The sequence below is a fragment of the Glandiceps talaboti genome, chromosome 9 (assembly GCF_964340395.1).
Source record: "Glandiceps talaboti chromosome 9, keGlaTala1.1, whole genome shotgun sequence".
Taxonomy (NCBI): domain Eukaryota; kingdom Metazoa; phylum Hemichordata; class Enteropneusta; family Spengelidae; genus Glandiceps; species Glandiceps talaboti.
Window position 1 is genome coordinate 16,952,367 of NC_135557.1, and position 23,161 is coordinate 16,975,527.

Below are 23,161 nucleotides of genomic sequence, written 5' to 3' on the forward strand. Positions count from 1 at the left end.
GTTTGGACCATATATGTCTGATTTCACTAAAGTATTGCCTGCACATAGTTAACTTAAAGTCCAACTGATTCTTTTTACGGTTCTAAGAGTCTGATAACGAAAGACTGAATTATTTGTGATCAAAAACTATGTGAAAGACTGTTTTCAAATGTTATTATTAATTGATATCGATCAATGGAGTGTCACAAAATGTTTTATTCTATCCTTCCAGGCAGCAAAGATGGCAAACTATGCAAAATCACAGAAACTGTGCGACTCACTTTTTATGCTTTTTGCTGTTCTATTTTTCATCACTAGACTTATTATATATCCTTGTCAGTAAGTATTCTTTCTCTAACTATATCAGAAATGGAATTATTACATATGTAGTACTGTGTATGGTGACGTACAGTCAGAAATGATATTGGTATTTTCACTTTTGACTCTGCAAATGTGATAAATTTAGATAAAATAGTTCCTAATGCAAAACCAATCACTGATGAAAATAAGCAAATAAATTTATTTGTTTTTGAGTACATACTAACAAAATTCTCAAATTTACTTCCAGTGTATTAAAATCTGTGGCATTTGAAATTCGGGTGATAATGGCACCTACTACACCAAGTCCACTTTCCATTTCGATGTTCACATCTCTTCTTTTGATTTTACAATTATTGCACGTGTTTTGGTTCTATACCATTGTAAGGATGATATTCAAGGCATTAGGTTCTGGTAAGGTAGGTGTCACAATAATGACAATATCATAACTTGGTAAAGCCCTTAAGCTCGCGCAAGGTAGATTCATTTGTGACCGGCTGCCTGGGCTGCCTCAAGATGACATTGTAGATAGTGCCCTCCGCACGGAGAATGCGCATGCGTAGTCATTGCGCCGCAATGTATCCTTGGGTAAAACCAACGCTTATTTGGGCCCCCATATGACTTTTTTTATCATCATTGATGTTGAAGATAATTGTAGGAATAATATACATCGAGACCCGTTTAAATCATTTTAAATCATTGTAATTGTTATTTCCCATTTTTTTTTTAAATAGCGTTTTAAATTTATTGAGACAATGTTTCTGCACTACTTTGTTTAGTTTTTTTTCCTTTTTCAGCAATACTTGTAATTTTTTTTCCGTGCAGTACCTTTTGATTTATTTCAAATGTGAAGCGCCTATGAGCACTGCCGTGGATATATGGCGCTAAATGTTTATTATTATTATTTTATTATTATTGAACATTGCACAAGCAAAGTTGTACGCCTCCAGACACAAAATACAGGATTTATTTCTGGTTCTACATTACCACTACACGCATTTACGTCATTGATTTCGTTGTGATTAAAACATGAGCTTAAACGTACAACATAGGCCTTACTTTCGATACGTTTCTTAAAATTAAGTTATTGCAAGTATAATATATTATTACAATCATATGTTTTCATTCAGATTTACAATATTTCTGACGTAATCATTTTGGTACCACTCGTGTGTAACTAATAGTAATAAAAAAGTATCCCTCTTATGGTGCTCGTGTTTTCGTCCACTAATCGAAAAAAATTTTGAGCATCGCTTGTTTGTTGTTTGTAGACTAAAAAGTAATGAGCGTTAAGTTTAAAACTCGTGTCAGATGCACCATGCATATTTTGGATTGGGTTAGTTTGTTTAGCTATTTCGGCAAACTCATTAGTAATCACTCATTAGCCGACAAGTATTTACATCACTTTTTACTCTGATCTGGTATTGTAATTTGTAGAGAGAAAGAAATCCCAATATTCTCGTGTTCTTTCAAATAGGTTGAAAGAGATGGACGTAGTGACGAAGAACAAAGTATTTCTGAGGAAGACTAAGATTCTTAATTGAGTACCATACTACTGCCCAATCAAAGCGAATTCCAATTACAGATCTTGATCATGTATGTTCTTAAACTTTCATGTAAGGAAACATCCCTACAGGTATCATATAGCTAATCTGATATTTTGTATTCATAATATTTAATCAGGCCATTGTTTTCAAGCCACAGTTTTTCTTGGTTTTGTTTTGGCAATACACATATTTTTACTTTTTCTTCTAAATTACATGACAGCAATAAACAGTTAGACCCACTGTATACTGGCGAAAGGAACTCTGGGTATACATGTAAACAAGTGACGTGTGTAATTACATATGCTTACGTCACTAAGATCTCCATATCTTCATTTGCATAATTATGGCATATGTTGAAAAGTAAACATACTGATAGATACATTCACTGATTCAATGGTGACCAAAGCATAACTAATTGAGCACCCTCCGTGACTTGCTTACCCTTGGGTATAACGGGTCTGTTAATGGCTGAGTTGAATAACTTTATTTCTTTACTTTCACCGGAGCTAGTAAGCAAAAATCTCCAGTGATATCATTTTCATTTAACATTATTATAATTTTCTAGTTAGTACAAAGTAGCATTACTGTTATGTTTTGGTATGTTACATATCAGTAGCAGTACTAGTTTATTATTATCTACATTCAAGGTCATCGGTCTAAAATGCATATGCAGTCGTCACTAAATAATGGAAGACGGGATATATTATATAAAATGAGTGGGATTTTTACGTTTAAAATTATCATAAATTTAGATAAATCTCTATGTAAATTCATCTTGACTCAGAAGTTTCTTTTCTGTCATATTCTGTAAACGGCGTGTGCTCCACTCATGTCGCAAAATGGTATGGTAGGTTTACGACAGTATAAGAAGTCAGCCACACAGGCTAAGGGACGATTGCACAATGTTACACAAGCTCAATAAGCGAACTTCGTTCGTTTAGTGGGAAGGGGATGAGGCGCCGATGTGTTTGCTGAACTTCATTTTCGCACTTCTAACCAAATTTCGACGGAAACTATTCACTACTTCAATGATAACAGCTTGTATTTACTACTGAGAAGTTGATAAAAATTAATTTAAACGTGAGATATGGTTCCTGGTTTCTGGTAGTATTTTAATGTGTTTACAATCATGTTTTTACATTACATCGATCAAAGTAGTGTGACCGCTACAAATTTCATCATAGTTTACATCATATATATATATGTTTGATGTCGCACTTGTGAATGTTCGTTTAGGGGGAGAGGAGGGGGGAGAGGAGGGGGAAGGGGTCGTGACCTCAGTAAACGAACGGTGTTCGTTTGTTGAGCTTGTGCGACATTATGCGATCGTCTCTAACATTACAGCATCGGAAGCCAAGGGGTAGGCTCGGTAAGATAGACACAAAATAAAATTATTGTTGTGACACTTTACTGCTAACTGAATTGTATCCATATACCTTCAGTAAGATGGCATATCTGATGACGTTCATGATCTTGCAGTGTATACATTTTTGGGATTTCCAGTGTTACACTATCTCAATTACAGGGTGGTTATATTCACACAATAATGGCACCCTTTTATGTAATATGCCACACCGAACAACGGTTTTAGTTTGTGTCTGTCTCAATATGCTGAATCCTCAGTTTCCGTGGAAGTAGTTTGTAAGATACGTCGCTTCGTTCCGTCCACCCGTCGGTTGACCGATATATGAGGGCGCCCCGTCACCGCGTACCTTGCGCTCTATAAATCATATATATATCAACGTTCAATACGTTTTTACCTAGACTAAATTCATTACAGCTGACAGCAAAACTTCAAGAAATTCTTAACTGTCAATAAAAAGAAGAAGCTCTGATCAAAATGTAAAAAAAGTACAATCATTGATTTAACGTTCATATTGACAGACTTGTAGCTCGATCGATATTAAGAAGTAAGACGTACGCGTCTTCAGTCTTTGGAAAAACTGGCCAATATCTTTCGTTCACCAGAGAAGCCCAATCGAGTGTGCATGGTGGTTAAGTTGTCAAACACCACAATATCCCCAGCTTGCATCTGAAAACCGACTGTTTCCTGCCAGAGGACATCACGAATATGTTGAATGACCTCCAACTCAATGGCACTACCATCGCCATACGATGTATGATACACAACTTTCATGTCAGGGACATCTTGTCTGTCGACGTAATCAGGGTGTTCTTTCAATCGTGACGCGTGATGTGCATGTGCATGGTTGTACCATATGGTTTCACCTATAAAGTAAAATAGAATTGTATAATGTCAAAACAAAATTTACAACCATGCCTTCAACATAATACTATCTAGTGTGACTCTGTGGTGGCAGCGACAATGATGGCGACTGCAGTGGTGGTGGTGGTGGTGGTGGTGGTGGTGGTATTGTTATTGCTGGTGCTTTTGATGGTATTTCTGGTGGTTGCTGTGGTGGCAGCGACAATGATGGCGGCGGCAGTGGTGGTGGTGGTGGTTGTGGTGATGATGGTGGTGGTGGTCGCAGTTGTGGCAACAACGGTGGCGGCGGCTGTTGTGGTGGCGATGATGAGGGTGGTGTTGGTGGTAGTGGTGGTGATGGTGGTGGTGGTGGTGGTGGTGGTAGAAGGATTCCTGTTAAACCATTTATGTCAAAGAATCTAAGTTCTAAAAGTCTATTAGCCCGGAAGACCCAGTCGTTTGGTTCCACGTTCCTGAATTTTTCAGACTAAAAGACCACTTAAAACATTGTAACCTGTTGTAATATTTTCTGTTTGTATTTGTCTGTTATGTAAAAATTATGCTGTCTTGTGGTATATTTTTGTTCTTCTCTGGACCATGGGTCTGTAATAAAGTTTAAATAATAATAATAATAATAATAATTGGATATAGGTCTATTTTGGCAAAAAATGGGTTGGTATCTAAAATGGTCAATAGACATGACTTTTTCGACATTATACCTAAACCAAAAGTTAAAACGACAATGAGAAATGATTCTACAGACCAAACAGTGCATACAAAATAAAAAATATCACATAACAGAACCATATATATAGTGTCAATAACAACTATCCGGGCAAAAACCTATCTTTTAAATTTCTTTACCTGTCTTTGGATGTGTTCTCAAGGCAGGTAGCACGTATGAAAACGATAAGGCATCCTCTTCATCCCAACCATACTTATAGTTGAATCGCTTCATGTACTTGGCAACATCGTGTTTGCTCTCTGTCCAAAATACCTGATGCAAAATCAAACACGTCAAGATTTAGTTTGACATACCAGGCCAAAAAATAAATATTTGTTTCTGTATGTCTTGTACAGGTGGTAAACATTACAATATCTATAACTCGGATTAAGATAAACATTGAGCTAGAAGGAACAGAGCAAATGCTTCATGAATTACTTGAATATGTACACACTAGACTCTCTTACAGCCCTCGGAGCTTCGCTTTACTAAAATTAAAGCTAAACGAATTATTTTGTATGTACCGATGCCAGCTAATTAACCGTACTCGAATATCCTTGTACTGTGCGCCCTCATCGACCATGATAGAGATAACCATTCGTTGACGTGTGACTGCGACGCTCCGTGTTATCGCGAAGCCCCGAGACTTCGCGATAACACGGAGCGTCGCAGTCACACGTCAACGAACATATATCTCTATGTGGTCGATGAGGGCGCACAGTACAAGGTTGTTCGAATACGATGGAGTACGTTATGTAGATGGTATACATACAAAATAATTCATTTAGCGTCGATTTTAGTAAAGCGAAGTTCCGAGGACTGTGAGAGAGTCTACGCACATGCATGCACAAACATGCGCGCGCACTCCATCTCTCTCTCACACACACACACATGTACATACATACACAGACACACACATACACACACACACAGACACACGTACACACATACACACACACACACACACACGTACACACACACATTACCGCCACTATGACACTAGTATACCGTTTCGTAAGTAGTAGCTTAGATGTACCTGCTCTGGGTCCATTTCATCAGAATGGCCAAGCCATTTATCTTTTCGGCCACAGATGACAAGATTTGGATTTTATGACCAACCTTTGTGCCATAAGATGTCATTGGGTCATTAATATTGACATCAGTCATTGCAGAATTGTGACATTTAGTCGATATTGCGACAGTTTTATTTTGATTTATGATAATATAATAGTTACCATGTGTATACCGCCATATATATTATGGTTTGAACGTGCAAAAGGAACAGGTTTTTTTGACAGTTTTTTGACAGTGTTTTGTTATGTTCAATAACTTACTCGTGATAGTGTTCGTCACCACGAACAGTATTGCATCACCTGTGACTAAATGTATTTGTTAAAGCACAGACAACCAAGAAGTTCGCGATCGTACCTTTGACCCTTACCCATGATGCAGTGCTGTTTAAACAACAAAACACCGATAGTACCCGAAGAGGGACTTCGGTAGCTTTCGGTGTAACGTTGAAAGTGTTAGAGTCCCTTGTAGCGTACCCGAGGCAAGGATCGAGCTGTTAATCCCCAGATTAACACCTCGAACAATCGCTATTACCAATCTGTCTTCTTAGTTGTCTGTGGTTATAGCTGTATTATCGATACATCAAATCAAATCGAATTGCAGTGATTTTGGGGACCTGGCCCAAATCAGCGCACCCAAAGGCGATCACGATTTAACATGTTACTATACTAATTATGGATAATATCGAGCACTGATTAACATATTAGCATACAGTGTCTAATTATTGATATCTTAACATTCTTAATATAGTGATTTTCTGGTCGAAAAATTACGCTCAAATTATAACTACTACTGTAACAGTTTTTAACATGGTGATTGATTCAAAACCAAGCATTCGCTCAAGATTTAAACTTGCCACTGTGACAGAAGATATAATATTCACCACTAATTAACAAACACAGTGTCTTTTTATAAGTAACTGTATGACCAATTTTTGATATTTTTGGTTATTTGATTTATAAATAACCATCCTAGTTACAGCTAGTGCAGGTTTAATGAAATCAAACAAATAAATATTGCTCCTTTGGTAAGGGCCGCATGTACGTAAGAAAATGTCATTCTGTGTCACTTATTACGTACAGAAATATTTACATTACTGCAGTGTATTTGATTTGATTTGATTTGATATGTATGTATGTGTGTATGTATGTATGTATGCATGTATGAATGTATGTATGTATGCATGTATGCATGTATGCATGTATGTATGTATGTATGTATGTATGTATGTATGTATGTATGCATGTATGTATGTATGTATGTATGTATGTATGTATGCATGTATGCATGTATGCATGTATGCATGTATGTATGTATGTATGTATGCATGTATGTATGTGTGTATGTATGTATGTATGTATGTATGTATGTGCATACGGAACAAGTGAAACAGTCCCGATAAATGCAATCCGACGTTTCGAATCAACATTCTTTCTCATAGGATATCAAGACAAGATAGAGTCAAATAGCTTATAATCTCAACGTGTGCCACTTTAAGTTTCCACTCAAAGTTGCACAATATACTGTCATTACTTCATGTGTGAATATAGTTAGAGACGTTCTTTCAAAGAAAACTAACGCTGGGCATTTCTTTAATGCAGATATTTGTCAATTAAAACAAAAGTTCTGTAATTAATTTAAGTCTAAATCCCAATTAATATTTGTGAGAAAATAACAAAAGGGGACATTTTTGTTCGTGTCATGGTTTTGGAGGTAAAAATAGAATAGCCTTGTTATACATACCTTTACGCGACAGTAATCACCAGTAGGCCCTTATATAATATGCTAATGTAGGTAAATGCATCACATGACACTGAAATCATATTCTGGCGTTGTGTAACAGAGGTGTCCTTGATAGTTAACACATATATAAATCATGTCATTGAATCTTTATATAGTGTTAAATACAGTTTTAGGTTCTGAAAATGACACGTGATGACATACTTATTAGAATACAATATGTATCATTTAATTTAATTTACAGCAGAAATTACGCCCCTAAAACCTACCTTTTGCCAATTTGTGTATATAGCACTTGGGTGTTCCTTTGATGGTAAGTAGCGATGGTACATTACTCCAAGTTTTCGAAATTTCTCTACAACACCTGGATCAAGTTTCGCCAGCACGTCTTTATTTCTGGTTATTCCAGTTTCCCCGCCACATCCGGGTTTTGCAGAAATGTCACAGTAGAAGAACACCTACAGAAAAACGGACTAATCGTGAAACTTTATTTGTCGTGAATGCAGTAAGTACAAGGCGTTATAGAACTCCTCGTGTGTCCACGTCGTAAACCCCTGCCCTCTTTACTGCTGATAATATCTCTTTTTCATGGCTGAGAGAGAGAGAAAGACAGACAGACAGACAGACAGACAGACAGACAGACAGACAGACAGAGACAGACAGACACACCCACAAACAAACAAACACACACACACACACATACATACATACATACATACATACATACATACATACATACATACATACATACATACATACATACATACATACACATTGCTGACAGACAGACAGACAGACAGTATCAACATTGACTCTTTACTAAACCTACCTTAGCAGGATAATTTTCGACATACGTCATCTCGTTATGTGGTTGAATGGTGACCTCTGGTAGATCATCACTAGCAGTCATGACTATATCAGACAATGCCGTTCTGACAGCCATTCCACCTTCATACCCAACATGGCTATAGCCGAGGCCTTTCAGAAACAAGGTTAATTCCTGTGCACCTGCTATAGGTAAATTCTGGAATAGAACTACACCATACTTTGGCAGACTATCGTCAAGGATACTCCTGGCTACCTTTGCCCATTGGTTAATATCATCGCTTCCTTGTTTATCTGTCTGGTGTGTCTGTGCGACATAGACTGGTGGAATGTTTGCCGTTGGCGATTTGAGATACTTCGGAAATTTGCAGTTCGAATTTAGAGCTCCCGCCAGCCACTTACGTCCGGCTAAAGGGGCACCGGTCTGGATCTCCGGTGTTATGTCCAACTTCTCCCGGTATAAGAACTTGTGTGACTGCAATGCTCGGCTCGATCCAAAGAACCGTGGAAGGATAGTTAAGGTTCGACGTGAACTGCTCACTGTAACCTTCAGCATCGTAATATACTTTGTTGCACAGCTGGAGACTATGGGGTACGGTTTAAAAGCGAGTTTCCATCAACATATAGACTTGTTGTTACTTACCAGTATATATCGATCATGCCATCACCTGACACGACACATATGTCAGACGAACCGTAGATTTATCGCCGACTTTACTTAGGCTGACCATGGATGTATTAGTGCATGGGCTGACCTACAAACGTGTGCTAATCGACGTCGCGATACCTACCACGTGATATGGTTTGACCCCTAGAACAATAGAGCGTGACCCCGCTGCACTACAACTTAGTACAAGCGAGTATTTCCCGTTTTTCAATGAATTTTGAGTGTATATGTAAATAATTTCTCAAGATAAATTCCACATTTGTTGTAAAGCTATAAAGCATCATCCCAAACTGCTTAAATAATATCAAAAACGTCCAGTTGTGAAATTATTTATGTTCGAATGCAGGAGACAGGTCAAACTACTTAGTCAGAGCTTTCGACGAACGCTATTTTCCGATGGTTTTTTCACAGAAGAACACCATGTATTCAATGAAAAAAAATCAACATTTATACATTTTGATTCATGATATTTACGTTATATCTTGCCACCACTAAATGCTCCACGAATAATGACTATACGGCAGCGTCAAAGACTAGTCGAAACTGTCTTAATTTCAAGATGGCGACGCACGCCTCGTCATATTCCTATAAGGGGTGGACCATTTGATATCCTGGGGGGGGGGGGCTTGGAAGATTTCGGGGGGAAAAAAGATGCCAAGTGGAAAAAAAATCCGGATATGAGTGGGTGATGGAAAAAAAAAGATGGACCACTGCTTCTAGAAAAAAAATATCTTGATAGGGAAATGATGCACAGGTTTGAGTATACTGTTCAACCTGCTCGTACCTCTCCAACAGGACACTTGTCAAATCATGACAAACAGTTTCAAACACGTCAGGGACCAGTCAGTTTCGTTAGCCTGTGGTACATATATATATTTGTTCTTGTCTCTGTTTCTTTCATGAATGGTTTAAATATTACTTCATGTAAGGGTTCAAACATAACTATACATACAATTATACATATAATCCATGTATTACCTAGCTACCACACTAGTTATATGTAATTTTTTGGCTGTTTCACAATCAGTGCTTCACTTATCTTGCACTTTGGGGCAAAAGTGAACTTGACTGTTTTGTAACAGTAATCTTCATACTATTACTATCACTATTGGATAGTTTATAAAAGAACTTAATTATTGTCTGAAAGTGTCTGTGAATGGCCTAAACATTGCCTTTAGAAGTAAAAATCCTCCAGGGCCCTAGAAACCCCCCCCCCCCCCATTCACACACACACACACACACACAAGAGGTACACATATTCCAGTCTCAAAGCTCTTCCTCTACAGCTTACTGTCAGATGCTATGAAACTTTATTCATGGGGTCGGTGACTTTTTGTTGGCCCAATGGAAAATAACACTGACACCCCCCATCCCCCCAAGCTGGAGAAACTGACCGGTCTATCTAAATGTCTGAGCTCACCAATCAAGTTTCCGATTTGTATTTTCAGTGTGTCACCATGGCATAAAAACTGTCAATGATGTTTATTTAATTGAAAATCAAATATGTATGAAATATGTAGTTTTCTAAATAAAATATGTGTGTGATAGAACAGCATCTTTTTACTCTCCTTATTACCCTGTGTGAAAACCAAACAGAAAATTGTGGCAACAAATGTAGGTGTTCAACGTTGACGTAAAAAAAATCCGGATATCTCAAAGAAGCAAAGAAAAAAAAAGTTGCCAGCATAGGCGAAGGAGAAAAAAAAAATTCTCAGGCAAGCAGGTGGGGAAAAAAAAATAATGACTCTCCACCAATCTTCCAAGCCCCCCCCCCCAGGATATCGAATGGTCTACCCCTAATGTAACGTTGTACTAGTAATAGTACCATACACTTTCGAACAAACCACTTTGCCAGAAATGCTGTTATAAATACAAAAAACACACCGTAAATCTCACATTTTTATTTTATTTTATATAATTCATTTTTTTCGTGTCATTGTCGTATAACTAGGGCCACCCTGGATACATTATGCAGCGATCACATATAAAATTTCTTACGGGAGTACTCCTCACACTCTCTGCAAGAAATGCGTCGAAGGCACAACCAGTTTCATTTCACTGGGAACAGCACGTATCTGAAACAATACACATGTAAAAATGTTAAACAACTACATAGTTTACTTGTCGACACGAGTGAAACTTCATTTTTCAGTAAGTACGGCAAGACAGAGAACGCAGAAAGAACGTAAACTTATGGGCGTTAGACCGGGTGCGGTACGTTATGCCAGGCGTAGTGCACTGATCACCGGCAACTAGCGTACTAGACGTAGACGTCGATTGCTGGACGTTGAATGTCACAACTATCACAGTCATTAATTATCAATGGACATGTAGTTATCCAACAAATGCTGCCTTGAAGTTGATTCTAGAAAATGGAATATCCATGTGCTTTTTTCATTTTGGTAAAAACGCGACCGCGACCGCGACCTACCGTACTGAACTACAAATACAATGAACTGCAGGCCGACATGTACACGTACGGTACGGTATACACGGTCACGTCGCTGAATACTTTTCGATCTGATTTGGTACCAGTACACATAATAAATTACGATGGCAAAAATAAAGGCAAGACGAATTTAAAACGTATGAAACGTGACAATGTACGTACCTTGTCAATCTGTTGTCAACAGCGAATTTGTATCCAGCAGTACACAGTGCTAGGGGTAGGCAGGAAGTGCACTCGACAGTGTATCAATACTGAATGAGCTTCATTGCGCTGACGCGATAGCGTATCACGTGACTGGCATCGTCCCCCCCCCCCCCCCTGCGTCTGACCTTCGAACCAGCTGTATGTTACAATAATTAATAATGTACAATATATTTGGGTCACACTCACAGGCACAGGTAATCGTGCTTGTATGTATAAAGTGGACTATAGTGTAGTGTAGTGTAGTGTAGTGTAGTGTAGTGTAGTGTAGCTCAGTGCAGTGCAGTGTAGTGTAGTGTAGTGGAGTGGAGTGTAGTATAGTGTAGTGTAGATTAGTCCCTGAGTGTAGTGTAGTGTAGATTAGTCCCTGAGTGTAGTGTAGTGTAGATTAGTCCCTGAGTGTAGTGTAGTGTAGATTAGTCCCGGAGTGTAGTGCAGTGTCGTTTAGTGTAGTGTAATGTAGTGTAATGTAGTGTAGTACAGCATATAGTGCAGTATATATTTTCTATTTGGCACAAAATGAACAATGAAAAATATATAATTCATAGCCAAAAATAGAAATAAAACAAAAGAAACACTCTATATGATAACAAATATGCTACATAATAAATAGCTATGTATGAATAGCTCTATGTAATTCATCATTAAAAAAATTGAAAGATATAAATATTTGTGTTACTTTAGAGAGCCTTCAGGGGATTGGTCGGGGAAAATTAATCCTGGTCTGTTAATTGTGTAGAATGGGATCCCTCCTCCGATAATATTTTCAGAAAAGTGTCCCTCTGTCATCAATTCCATTTCTCTAAAACATGACCCTCCATCCCACCCGACTGTAAATCATGGTCACGATTTTCTGAATGATGTCCCGGGGCCAGACTCTCCCTGAATTCAATCACAATCAAATATTACTTCATTAGGAAATAACATTTCTTTAATTCCAGTCTAAAATGAAGCTGATATATGCCAAAAACTTACATAAAAACAAGAATTTTGTTCAAATAATTTTGGCGGCAAAGTTTTCAGTACTGAATGGGTTAAATGTAGTTCGCTCGAACACTAATACTGCAGAAACTACACTTTGCCCGACTCTTTCACGACTTGAACTATTCACACAGTTAGCAATAGCCCGCAGTCGATTCCGCGTGGCTTAAACAGAGAGAAGGCTTTGAGTCTCTGGTGTGAACCCCACAAACTTGAACAAAAGTGCAATACGACGAAAATCACAAACCCTGAAACAAAACGTCGCCTGGTTCGACAAAAATATCACGACATTGCCAGTTTTTGTCTGGCCAGACAAAATATCTCTTTGATGCTGTAAATGTTCTCGTCTGGCTCCATTTTATCGTCGGGCAGACAAGAACTGACCTACAATTGATACATTTTAGTCAATTGACTGTCTCAAAAATATCAAAGAACGCGCCAAACCTTATTAGGTTTACCAGACAGGGACATACGAATTTGGCGTTGATCTCCTTTAAGATAATGGTAGCTGTTGGTAAGATTTTTGTCTAGCCAGTCGATAAAATGTAGCAATGTTAATTAATGAGATTTTTGTCGAGACAGACGACGTTTTGTTTCAGGGTTTAGGATTTTCGTAAAACGTGATTTCATCATCCATAGAATGGGTGATAGATTCTGTAACCTAATACTATATTGTCATTAACAATTCACATTCTTGTAATAGATCATAATAAATGTAACATGAATAATTAAATACGTCATATTTTGTTCGACATGTGTCATACATCAGCTGCCCAGTCATTCACTTCTGTAAATATGTATATATGATTAATATACCACCAGGCCATGAGACTTTGATGACTCAGCAAAAAGAATGCGTCGAGTATAATATTAGATTCCAATACAAACATCGGTGACGGTAATTTTTGAATATTCATAAATACCTAATAATGTCATTATTTTATTAGGTTGATGTAGTCCGTTTTATCATTCATTCACAAATTTACTTAACCTTTTATTATCACTTAAGTTGACAATGGGCATCAAGTGTTTCTGATATGGCTTGATTTATAATAATTCATTAGTATAATATGTTTATTGTGTTTCTAGGCCACAGGCCAATATTTAAAGTTTAAATACAGTAGTGAAAAATGCTTTTCTGTCGTACACAGAGCAAAGGTGAGAACAAATATATTACAAAGTATTTACTTTGAAAGTTCTTATCTTCATAGCTTTATTATATACATATTTGTAAATATAATTCAATAGTGTTGTGATTAAGGGCAATTACTAGGTAAATCTCCCCAGAGTTCCGAAGGTATTTTACAAGCATTTCTCATCAAAATTATCATATAAGGTATATAAATCTATCCAAGTTTGACCAGATTCCCCCTTCATTAACAACACTGAGCAGCTAATTTGAGACCAACACTGAGCATCTAATTTATGTCTGACACTGAGCATATATTTGAGTCCGACATTGCGCATCTAATTTGTGTCCGACACTGAGCATCTAATTTGAGTCTGACACTGAGTGACTTATTTGTGGCTGACACTGAGCATCTAATTTGTGTCCAACACTGGGCAACTTATTTGTGTCTGGCACTGAGCATCTAATTTGTGTCCGACACTGAGCATCTAATTTGAGTCTGACACTAAGTGACTTATTTGTGGCTGACACTGAGCATCTAATTTGTGTCCGACACTGAGCGACTGATTTGAGTCTGACACTGTGCATCTAATTTTTGTCCGACACTGAGCATCTAATTTGAGTCTGACACTGAGTGACTTATTTGTGGCTGACACTGAGCATCTAATTTGTGTCCGACACTGAGCAACTGATTTGAGTCTGACACTGGGCATCTAATTTTGTCCAACACTGAGCATCTAATTTGTGTCCGACACTGAGCGACTTGTTTGAGTCTGATACTGAGCATCTAATTTGAGTCTGACACTGAGTGACTTTTTTGTGTCTGACACTGAGCAACTTATTTGAGTCTGACAATGAGTAGTTGATAAAATGAGAATTTGGAGTAATTCGTAATTTCTTCTACTTGGTCTCCCATCCGTTTACTACACATAGATATGCTTAATTAACCGTTGGATTGGAATACAGAAACTTTACCACTGAACTACAGTGGACTTGTGATTATACATGTGTCATTTTTATCAGTTAGATGTTTGCATGTAGTTGGTAATTAGAGCGTTGAAAACTGTTGCTACGGTTTTACATGCACTAATTTGAATATTTGTGTTACGTTGTTAGAACGTTTCACCAAGTACGGGATCGTGGTACCGAATCGACCAGGGTAACGATCATAGTTTTCGCTGCGTAGATCATCTGAAAAATACAAAACTGACCACAACTAAAATGTTCTAAGTAGAAACTTGGTTGTGCTTTAGAATAATGAAAGAAAAACATAAGAAAAATCAAACTCTAATGATGTTTGTAGTGGTACCTAAACGACCAGGGTAGTGCTAGTGGTCCCGAATCGTCCAGGGTAACAAAAAAGTGGTACCGAATCGACCAGGCCGAATCGGTCAGGTCCCGAAAAGACCAGCAGATTGTCGTCGGTACCTTATTCGTCATGAGCTCTAAGGCCTAGGTGAGGGCTTGTAGTGTACACCCCGGTGTACACTACCTATTTTAAAGGGTACGAGTACGGGTGGCGCATGCAAGTGTCCCGCTCAGCCAGCTGTGAGAGGGCACAATCATAGTCCTGGGTATATATCACCCCTACATATAATACAGGTACACATATATACATGTGTATTTACATTTCATTCGTCAACATCATGGCACAATTAGTACTCCTGGGTAAAGCTCTTTACAACCCCCCCCCCCCTCATGAATATTCATATTTTATTAGCCAATCAATGCTTAGTGTAGATAGACACAATTATTACACCTGGGTAAAGCCCTTATAAAATATAAATTATCCCTCATTCATATTAATATTTGATTAAACAGTCACTGCTTACTGGAAATACGATAGCGTGATACGATATACGACTTTCGTGCGTTTTGTGTATATCGCCATCTGTGTTAAAACATATTACATCTTTTGTTTTTAAAAGCATTTGCCTTAACTCTGACGAGGATATAGTCAATATCTCGCGGTGAGTGGACTTGCGCGATCACAGAAAAAAGTGTCATTTTACCCCTTTCATATACAGTTGGCTAAAACACGTCAATATTACCGCTATTATGGACATTGTATTGTTTTCTGATAGAAACATTCTGATACATATCTCGGGAAACAAATGCCTGTGTTAATACCCAACTGCAAGTATATGGTACACAATCAAAACGAGACTTTCTGCACTCTAACTGGTGGTACACCATGCCGTAGCAAGGGAAGGGACTTGACACAAATTATATGAGAGGAGGGGCTGGTGTTTTTCAGAAGTTTAGTACGTGAAAAAGAGTGGCCCTCCCCCAAGGGCCTTGTACAAAATTATTGACTTCCCCCTGGAATATCTGTGATCAAAAATATCATTGCACAAAACATAGTCAACCCCCACCCCAACACTTGCATGAAAAAAGGAGTCCCTCACCAGAAAATACCGATCCCCTCTTTTACTATACCTAGAATTTATGTCTCGTCCCCAATATGACAATAACATGAATAATAGAAACAATTTTGTATGAGCTAACAATGAGGGCGCTCGTTTTGCACACGAATCTGCGTGATTGTCGTGAAACGTCAGCTCCAGAGTCAGCTCATAAGTACAGTGAGTACTTGTGCAAGATCGGAAGTCCTTAAAGTTTTGTGCCTGTCTAACTCTTCCTTTTGTGATTATATAACCGATGCACAACTTTCAAGTGTACAGAAATTCTTAACACTGAGGTAAGTTTAATGTATTATTCATTTTTTTGTTTCCACGGTAAAAGTTGAAAACGAAAGAGGCAAAAGTTCGGTGTGTCGGCGACATTTTCCCTTCTCATCAGCTGCAGTTTGTGAGACGTCATTTTGTCGAAGATTTTCGAAGTCGAGACTATCTTTTGTGAATGAAACAGTAGTTTAATTCCATTCTTCCTGTAACAAATACCTTTATCACAACTTGGGTGCTCTGGTTGATAGTCATGCACGACTTTTTTCAAAACTTTTCGTGTGACCGCCCGAAACTTCACATACATGATACATGGCGACGATGTAATTTCAGAACTGGGGGAGGCGGGATCGAATATGGTCTAGCTGGGTAACGTTAGCATTTGTTCCAATGACCCCAAAAATACTACTGCAGTATTTCGACATGCACATTTATCTATAGTTTGTTTTGCTAGAGATCTGACAGGTTTTTTCTTTTCTTTTCTTTTCTTTTTTCTTACTATCAGTTTTGTGCAATAGTACACTAGTGCACCCCATCGGAGGCCCCACTGCACTGCAGTGACAGTATTCCGTACAGTAAACAGATTCCTGAAGTTGACCTATCCACTTCAGACGAAGTAACGGTTGTCTTCTTTTTACATCAACTACAACGCCTTGAACTGTATATTATAATAGCGGAGAAAAACGTAGGAACTTCGTTTTTTCGTCCAGCATTTTGGATATTTTCAACTAATATATGAAGACCCGAAAACAATATTCAAGGTAAATAATTATCCAGTTTCTTGGGCTGTGCTCAGAGTCAGACCTTCGAATTCGGTGTGAAAAAAACAGTAAGATTAGAAAAATCTTGCGAGCTACTCCGAAATTCACGTTTTGTAGCAATAACGGAGTGCCTCTCCAAAACCATTATTGCATAATTAGATTCATTTTTTCTGTTTCAAAGTCGACAGTTTAGCTTTAAAATGTGTGAAAATCCGTGTCCAATTTTATCAGTATCTGGGTATTAGTATTAGCGTTCATTCTTCCGTGTGTGGAATGTCCATCAAATAAACAATCGAATAAACAACTAAATGTACCCCCTATGTGGCAATTACATTACACAGAATTAGTTTGCCATGCAAGTTAAAATTAGACGTCAAGGGCGGGTGTATCATGTCCTGTCAAAATTAATTACATGACAACTGTTTTTCAAACATTTTAGTTTGTCTTTCATTGTTCTGAATGATGTCAATATTGCCTGCAACTTTCATGTACAACTCAAAAGTTGGCAAGAGCAGTACAGGGAAGAGAACTTGATAAGTTTACCAGAGTTCCCCAGTGTTGCATTTACAAAATGTAATTGGTTTCTGCCACCAAATATATTAACCCCCCCCCCCCCCCCCCATGTATTAGAAATTGTAAAGTTAACCAGATTTTTGGCTTTTAATAGTTATACTAATTATAGGCAAGTACAAGAATACAATTTTCAAAATGTTGGCAGTGTGAGTGGTGAAGTAATATAGGGTGGGGTCCACACAGATTTCATACACATGAACTTTGTAGAATGTTTTATGCAGCTGTTGTTTTATGTTTTCACTTTGTACTTTGTCCTAAATATATATATCTTCTTTGTTCTGCTTACATAGTCATTTTACTTAGTTACTCATATCAATCATGGTATTGTTCAAACACTATCAATTAATTCTCTGGTCATTCAAATCACCCCAGTTGTATATATAGTGAAATGAGGGTGTCAAATTCACAGTAAATATTTTATTTAATCTCAAAACAGGATTAAAATGGGTGGAATTTCTGACTTGCACTGTGACTTAGTGGACTTTTCTTTGTCTTAGTCTATGTATGTATGTATGTGTATGTATGTATGTATGTATGTATGTATGTATGTATGTATGTATGAATGAATGTATGTAAAGTATGTATGTCATTGTCTTTATCGTCTGTCTGTTTCACATATCCCTTCTCTCTCTCTCTCTCTCTCTCTCTCTCTCTCTCTCTCTCTCTCTCTCTCTCTCTCTCTCTCTTTCATTTATACATTTGCATAGTTCTGCTTAGATGTTTAGGGGTAGATAGATATGTTTCTCACTCTACAAGACTTTCACCTCTCCCTCCCCTTAAATACATGTTGTGGGCACTACATAAGTAAACTCATTTACCTGAACAGAGAGTTTCCTTGCTATTATTCCAGGGTTCCCCAACAAAATTATGGTTTGAGGTATGAACACATCTACATATCTTAACAATTTTTTTGGTTATCAGGGTTCCAAATCTTAGCAAAAACACTGATAATAATAAGTAAGAACTGTTTTCTTATAAAAGTGACACTGGCAGGAATTCATTTGTATTCAAATTTAAAAGTTCAAAGGTCAAGGACCAAGAGTCCTTCAAATCTTGTTTGTTCAATTCCAGTCATGAAAGTAATGAAAGATGATTAGCAAAAAAACCACTGCCAATAGGCCGTGGTACCACTGTTTCGCAGTGTCATGGAAGAAATAACCGCACTGATAAGGATGAGAAATCTTAGAAAATTGATAAATGTATAGCAACTAGATTATGAGTAACTTAATCTTTACACTCAATTTTGAGCATCACAGGCAATGACATCATGAATACGTTATTAATTAAGACACAGAATGACCAGAAATAAATGCAGTATTTTCTGTTCATATGTGTACTACTTGGCTTCAGTGAACATTATATAGTTCTAGTTCAAATAACAAACAATCAAGCGCATTTTGTGTGTGAAAAAGATCCAAACAAAACAGTTTTTAAAAAAATTAATAGATTCTGTAGAATTAAAGTATAACCATACAAAATTAGAAGAAAAAAAATGTCATTTTTAGTTATTTCAAAGTATGACAGATCATTGTCACCTGGAACTTTATGGAAATTTTCATTACTTGAATCACTATTGTTCATAAATAATATGTGAATAAATTTATACTGGATGTCAGTTCTGATGTGTAGGCGTCGTTAAAACAAACAGATTTTACCCGAAGATGTGACCCTAGTAACTTTGACCAGACATCATTAATCATATGAAGTTACTCTAAAGCAAATAGTACAGATGTCTGTTTGAATGAAAACTGCATACCTAATACTGAAGTATTTATTATAGCAGTAATCTTAAGAGACTTAAGAGATATTTAGTTTTGTATCACGCAACAATACAATATATCCTTATTTCATTACAAAATTCTGCAAAAATGGGAATTTGATAAAATTGTTATTATATCAGCATGGCTCAATGTTGAGATGGTTTGCATGTCAAATAGTATTATTAACATTTCACCTAAGTTTCGTACAAATTCTGCAATTCTTCAAATCTTTCAAAATTTTGATTGCCATCCATGTCAGCACTCGAAATTAACAGTAGTCAACGCCCACAGACTACCAATTCTTGTCATGGGGCTACCATAATTTGCAGCTGATCGCCCACTCAGGCTACCACTGATTATGTGATGAGGATGGAAGATTTATGGACATGAAAGTATTTTAATAATACACATTTTTTCCAATAGAGGAAATCTGTTTTCAGTTCAGGAATATGGGACTACAGGTCACAATCCTTGGGCTACCAATATCTGAAACTGGTAGCCCACTAGGACTACCAAAAGAAAAAAGTTAATTTCAAACCTTTAATGTTGAGATGTCATTTTTGCAGTCAAACAGTTAGTACCCTTACATCTGACCATACAAACCTTTTAGAACAGCCATTGTGAACATTTCACTTTCAAAATTCTCCTCAAAATATACGGGAATTGTTTACAAATTCGGATCCATATAATTCATATCATCAATATGAGATACAGAACACAGGCTTTGATAGATTTATAAATATATATGCAAACCAACAAATAGTAAGTTCTCAGTGCATATCATTTAGCAATATTTCAAATCTTTTCTAAATAAAAAAATCTAAAAAAAATATCTCGGTGCATGTCATAACTTAGTAATATTTCAAATCTTTTCTAAATAAAAAAATCTAAAAAAAATATCTCGGTGCATGTCATAACTTAGTAATATTTCAAATCTTTTCTAAATAAAAAAATCTAAAAAAATATCAGTGCATATCATAACTTAGTAATATTTCAAATCATTTCTTCATAATAAACTTCACACAGTAAAATCTAAAAAGAAACCTCAGTTCAGATCATAATTGGTATCGTATCGAATGTGGTGTACAACATAGTAACCCCTCTAACTTCTGTCCTGAGTACAGTAATTAAATATACGATATATATAGTCAACAGCAACATCACTGAGTTACGTTTTAAAATAATTTTAGATTACTCAAAAAATGAAGATTTCCCCAATTTCGTAGATAAACTTAAGATATAATTAGTACATTTAAAACATATTTATGTATTGAGTTTTTATTAGTATAGTAGCTCAGATGTTGTGACTCAAGTAACTTGTGAGAACATCCATCACGTAGAGGAAAACTATTAAATTCTTTCATTTTTAAAACTGAAAATGAGAGATTGACAATTTCCTAAAAACTGTACATTCAGATCATATTTTGTTTTGACACTTGATTTTTATAGTAGCTCAGAAGTAATGACCCCACTAACCTATGAGAACATTCATCATATATCATATTTAAGATGTGAACCAGATGTGCGTAGGTGTATAAGTCTAGTGAGATGACCTCAAGTCAGTCTGTGTATAGAAGTATCGCAGACATCAACATGTGTTCAGTTATGATACTATGTCATTAGAAGACATGGCATTCCATGGTCTCACTTAAACTATTCCACACATACATACATATACACACTCTGAGTCGGATACAATGTAATGGGAGGTGGGGTGGGGGGGTGGGGGGTTCTCCTCTTATTACACTATACATATATGTGCAACCCTTTGGGGTGCGTTTTCTAGCTCTTTGGTCTAAAATAGGGTCTGTTTTTTTTTTTCGAGCTATTGAGTGTAAATTGGTCTGCTATTCCACACACACACACACTCTGATACAGTGGACTTATCCCTTACAACTTGAAAACTGGACTGCTTACATTAACATGTCATTAAGATATACTTAGGCACATGTGACATGCTTATTTCAAGAAAAATTAGCATTCCTGACTTGACTTTGGTATAGACCTATGTAGGTAACAGGAAAAGTTGGTAATTTGCATCCATTTTCTTTGTCCCATAATTTTGGTAGAAGGTATTAAGGTAGAGTGCTGACAAATTTCCCAGAAAATCAAAAGTTATTCAATTCCCTCAAAATTTTGTCATAGGATACCTTGTTCCTGGTCCTTTCGAAATAATAAAAGAAATTTGGGAGTTCACCAACTTTGTTTTCAAGGAAATCATCAATTTGTTATTTTCCCATAGATTTTAAAAAATTCACCAGCTATATTGGATATTATTAATAATGAATAAGTTTGGATATCACTTTGACTAATTTCATAAATTTTAAGTGACCCAGATTTTTTATTGAATTTAACAGAATTGGTTGGAGTGTTCTTGAACAAACAAAGTAACAGCAAAAGTTTAAATCTGTTTCTGAGGTACATACCATCACATTGTATATTAAACAGAGGGAGAAATATTTATGATATATTTTTAAAATAAAGATACTGATAGGATTTACACTAGTCAGTAAAATCTACTTGAATTCCCCTGTCATTTTATCAGGGTTCCCTACCAGTGTTTTTGTTACAGTCAGTAAGCAGGTAAAATCTACCTGAATTCCACTGTCATTTTACCAGGGTTCCCTACTAGTGTTTTTGTTACAGTCAGTAAGCAGGTAAAATCTACCTGAGTTCCCCTGTCATTTTACCAGGGTTCCTACCAAAATTACAGTACAGTATATTGGAAACTATGCCAGTTTTACCAGATTTCCCCCTTCCTGTTACCAGGGTTCCTCAAGCTTAAAAAACGACAACTGTGTACTTTCCTTGCAAAATTAAATGCTGGGTAATTACCCAAAGTTTGACATGGGATGATGAGATTGGGCCGACAGCATGAAGTGCAAGTTTTAATAACAACATAGATGTCATATTAGTATAATCAGAGGAAAGTATTAGGTTTCATTTCATTAACAGTCTATTGAATTCACACAATTACATTCACAACATACCACATACAGATAAAATCATCCAAGAGAGGTCTGAGTTGAATATACACATGACAAGTATTTTGTTTGGTCAATGAAGGTTGACAAACACAAATATTCAGCTCAGTTTTTTGGGTGGTATGGAGGTCAAAAGTCTACCAGAGTTACCAAGTCATTTTACTGGGATCGTCACCAAAATTATAGGAAACTTTTATCAGTTTCACCAGATTTTGCCTTTTTTATTAATATTAAGGTTTCTAAACATGAAAGTTACCATCCTACGACATTCACAAACAATTTATACATGATTCATGACCTGTGCGTTTCTCGGAGAACAGACAAAATGCTGAAAACAAGACTTAGAAGCTAGCAGTGGCACTCCATACAGCAGTTGTAATTTCCTGCATTTACATAGATTACCCATAATCTTCTTTATATATATGGCAGTTTCGTGTTGTTGTTGTAGTGTGTTGTAACTGTTTTATAAAAGTCATATAGCTAGAGTGCACATCAAAATTATATTAGTTGTGAAATGTACAAAATACTACAATCATCAACTTAAGTAGTGATTCCATTTTAA

General features: G+C 36.7%; 2 protein-coding genes across 2 annotated transcripts in view; one reads left to right on the forward strand and one right to left on the reverse strand.

The window, feature by feature from the left end:
• LOC144439885 (ceramide synthase 6-like) overlaps window positions 1-1,828 on the forward strand; it is a 5,300-nt gene extending 3,472 nt beyond the window's left edge. The window contains exons 6-8 of the mRNA XM_078129116.1: window positions 212-318; window positions 548-716; window positions 1,775-1,828. Coding sequence (XP_077985242.1) covers window positions 212-318; window positions 548-716; window positions 1,775-1,828 — 330 coding nt within the window. The remainder of the gene's footprint in view (window positions 1-211; window positions 319-547; window positions 717-1,774) is intronic.
• A 1,469-nt stretch (window positions 1,829-3,297) lies between these two features.
• Window positions 3,298-9,160, reverse strand: LOC144440357 (uncharacterized). The gene is made up of 4 exons (XM_078129724.1): window positions 8,415-9,160; window positions 7,855-8,043; window positions 4,915-5,047; window positions 3,298-4,073 (listed from the first exon to the last, which is right to left on the reverse strand). Exons 1-4 carry the CDS (start codon window positions 8,964-8,966, stop codon window positions 3,772-3,774), a joined length of 1,176 nt encoding a protein of 391 aa, XP_077985850.1. The 5' UTR covers window positions 8,967-9,160; the 3' UTR covers window positions 3,298-3,771.
• Between the last annotated feature and the right edge of the window lie 14,001 nt (window positions 9,161-23,161).

Coding starts and splice junctions, on each gene's coding strand:
- LOC144440357 (XM_078129724.1), bottom strand. CDS start 8,966: ATGCTGAAGGTTACAGTGAGCAGTTCACGTCGAACCTTAACTATCCTT. Junction 5,048..7,854: donor TATACACAAATTGGCAAAAG/GTAGGTTTTAGG, acceptor ATTTTGCATCAG/GTATTTTGGACAGAGAGCAA. Junction 4,074..4,914: donor GAGAACACATCCAAAGACAG/GTAAAGAAATTT, acceptor TTTACTTTATAG/GTGAAACCATATGGTACAAC.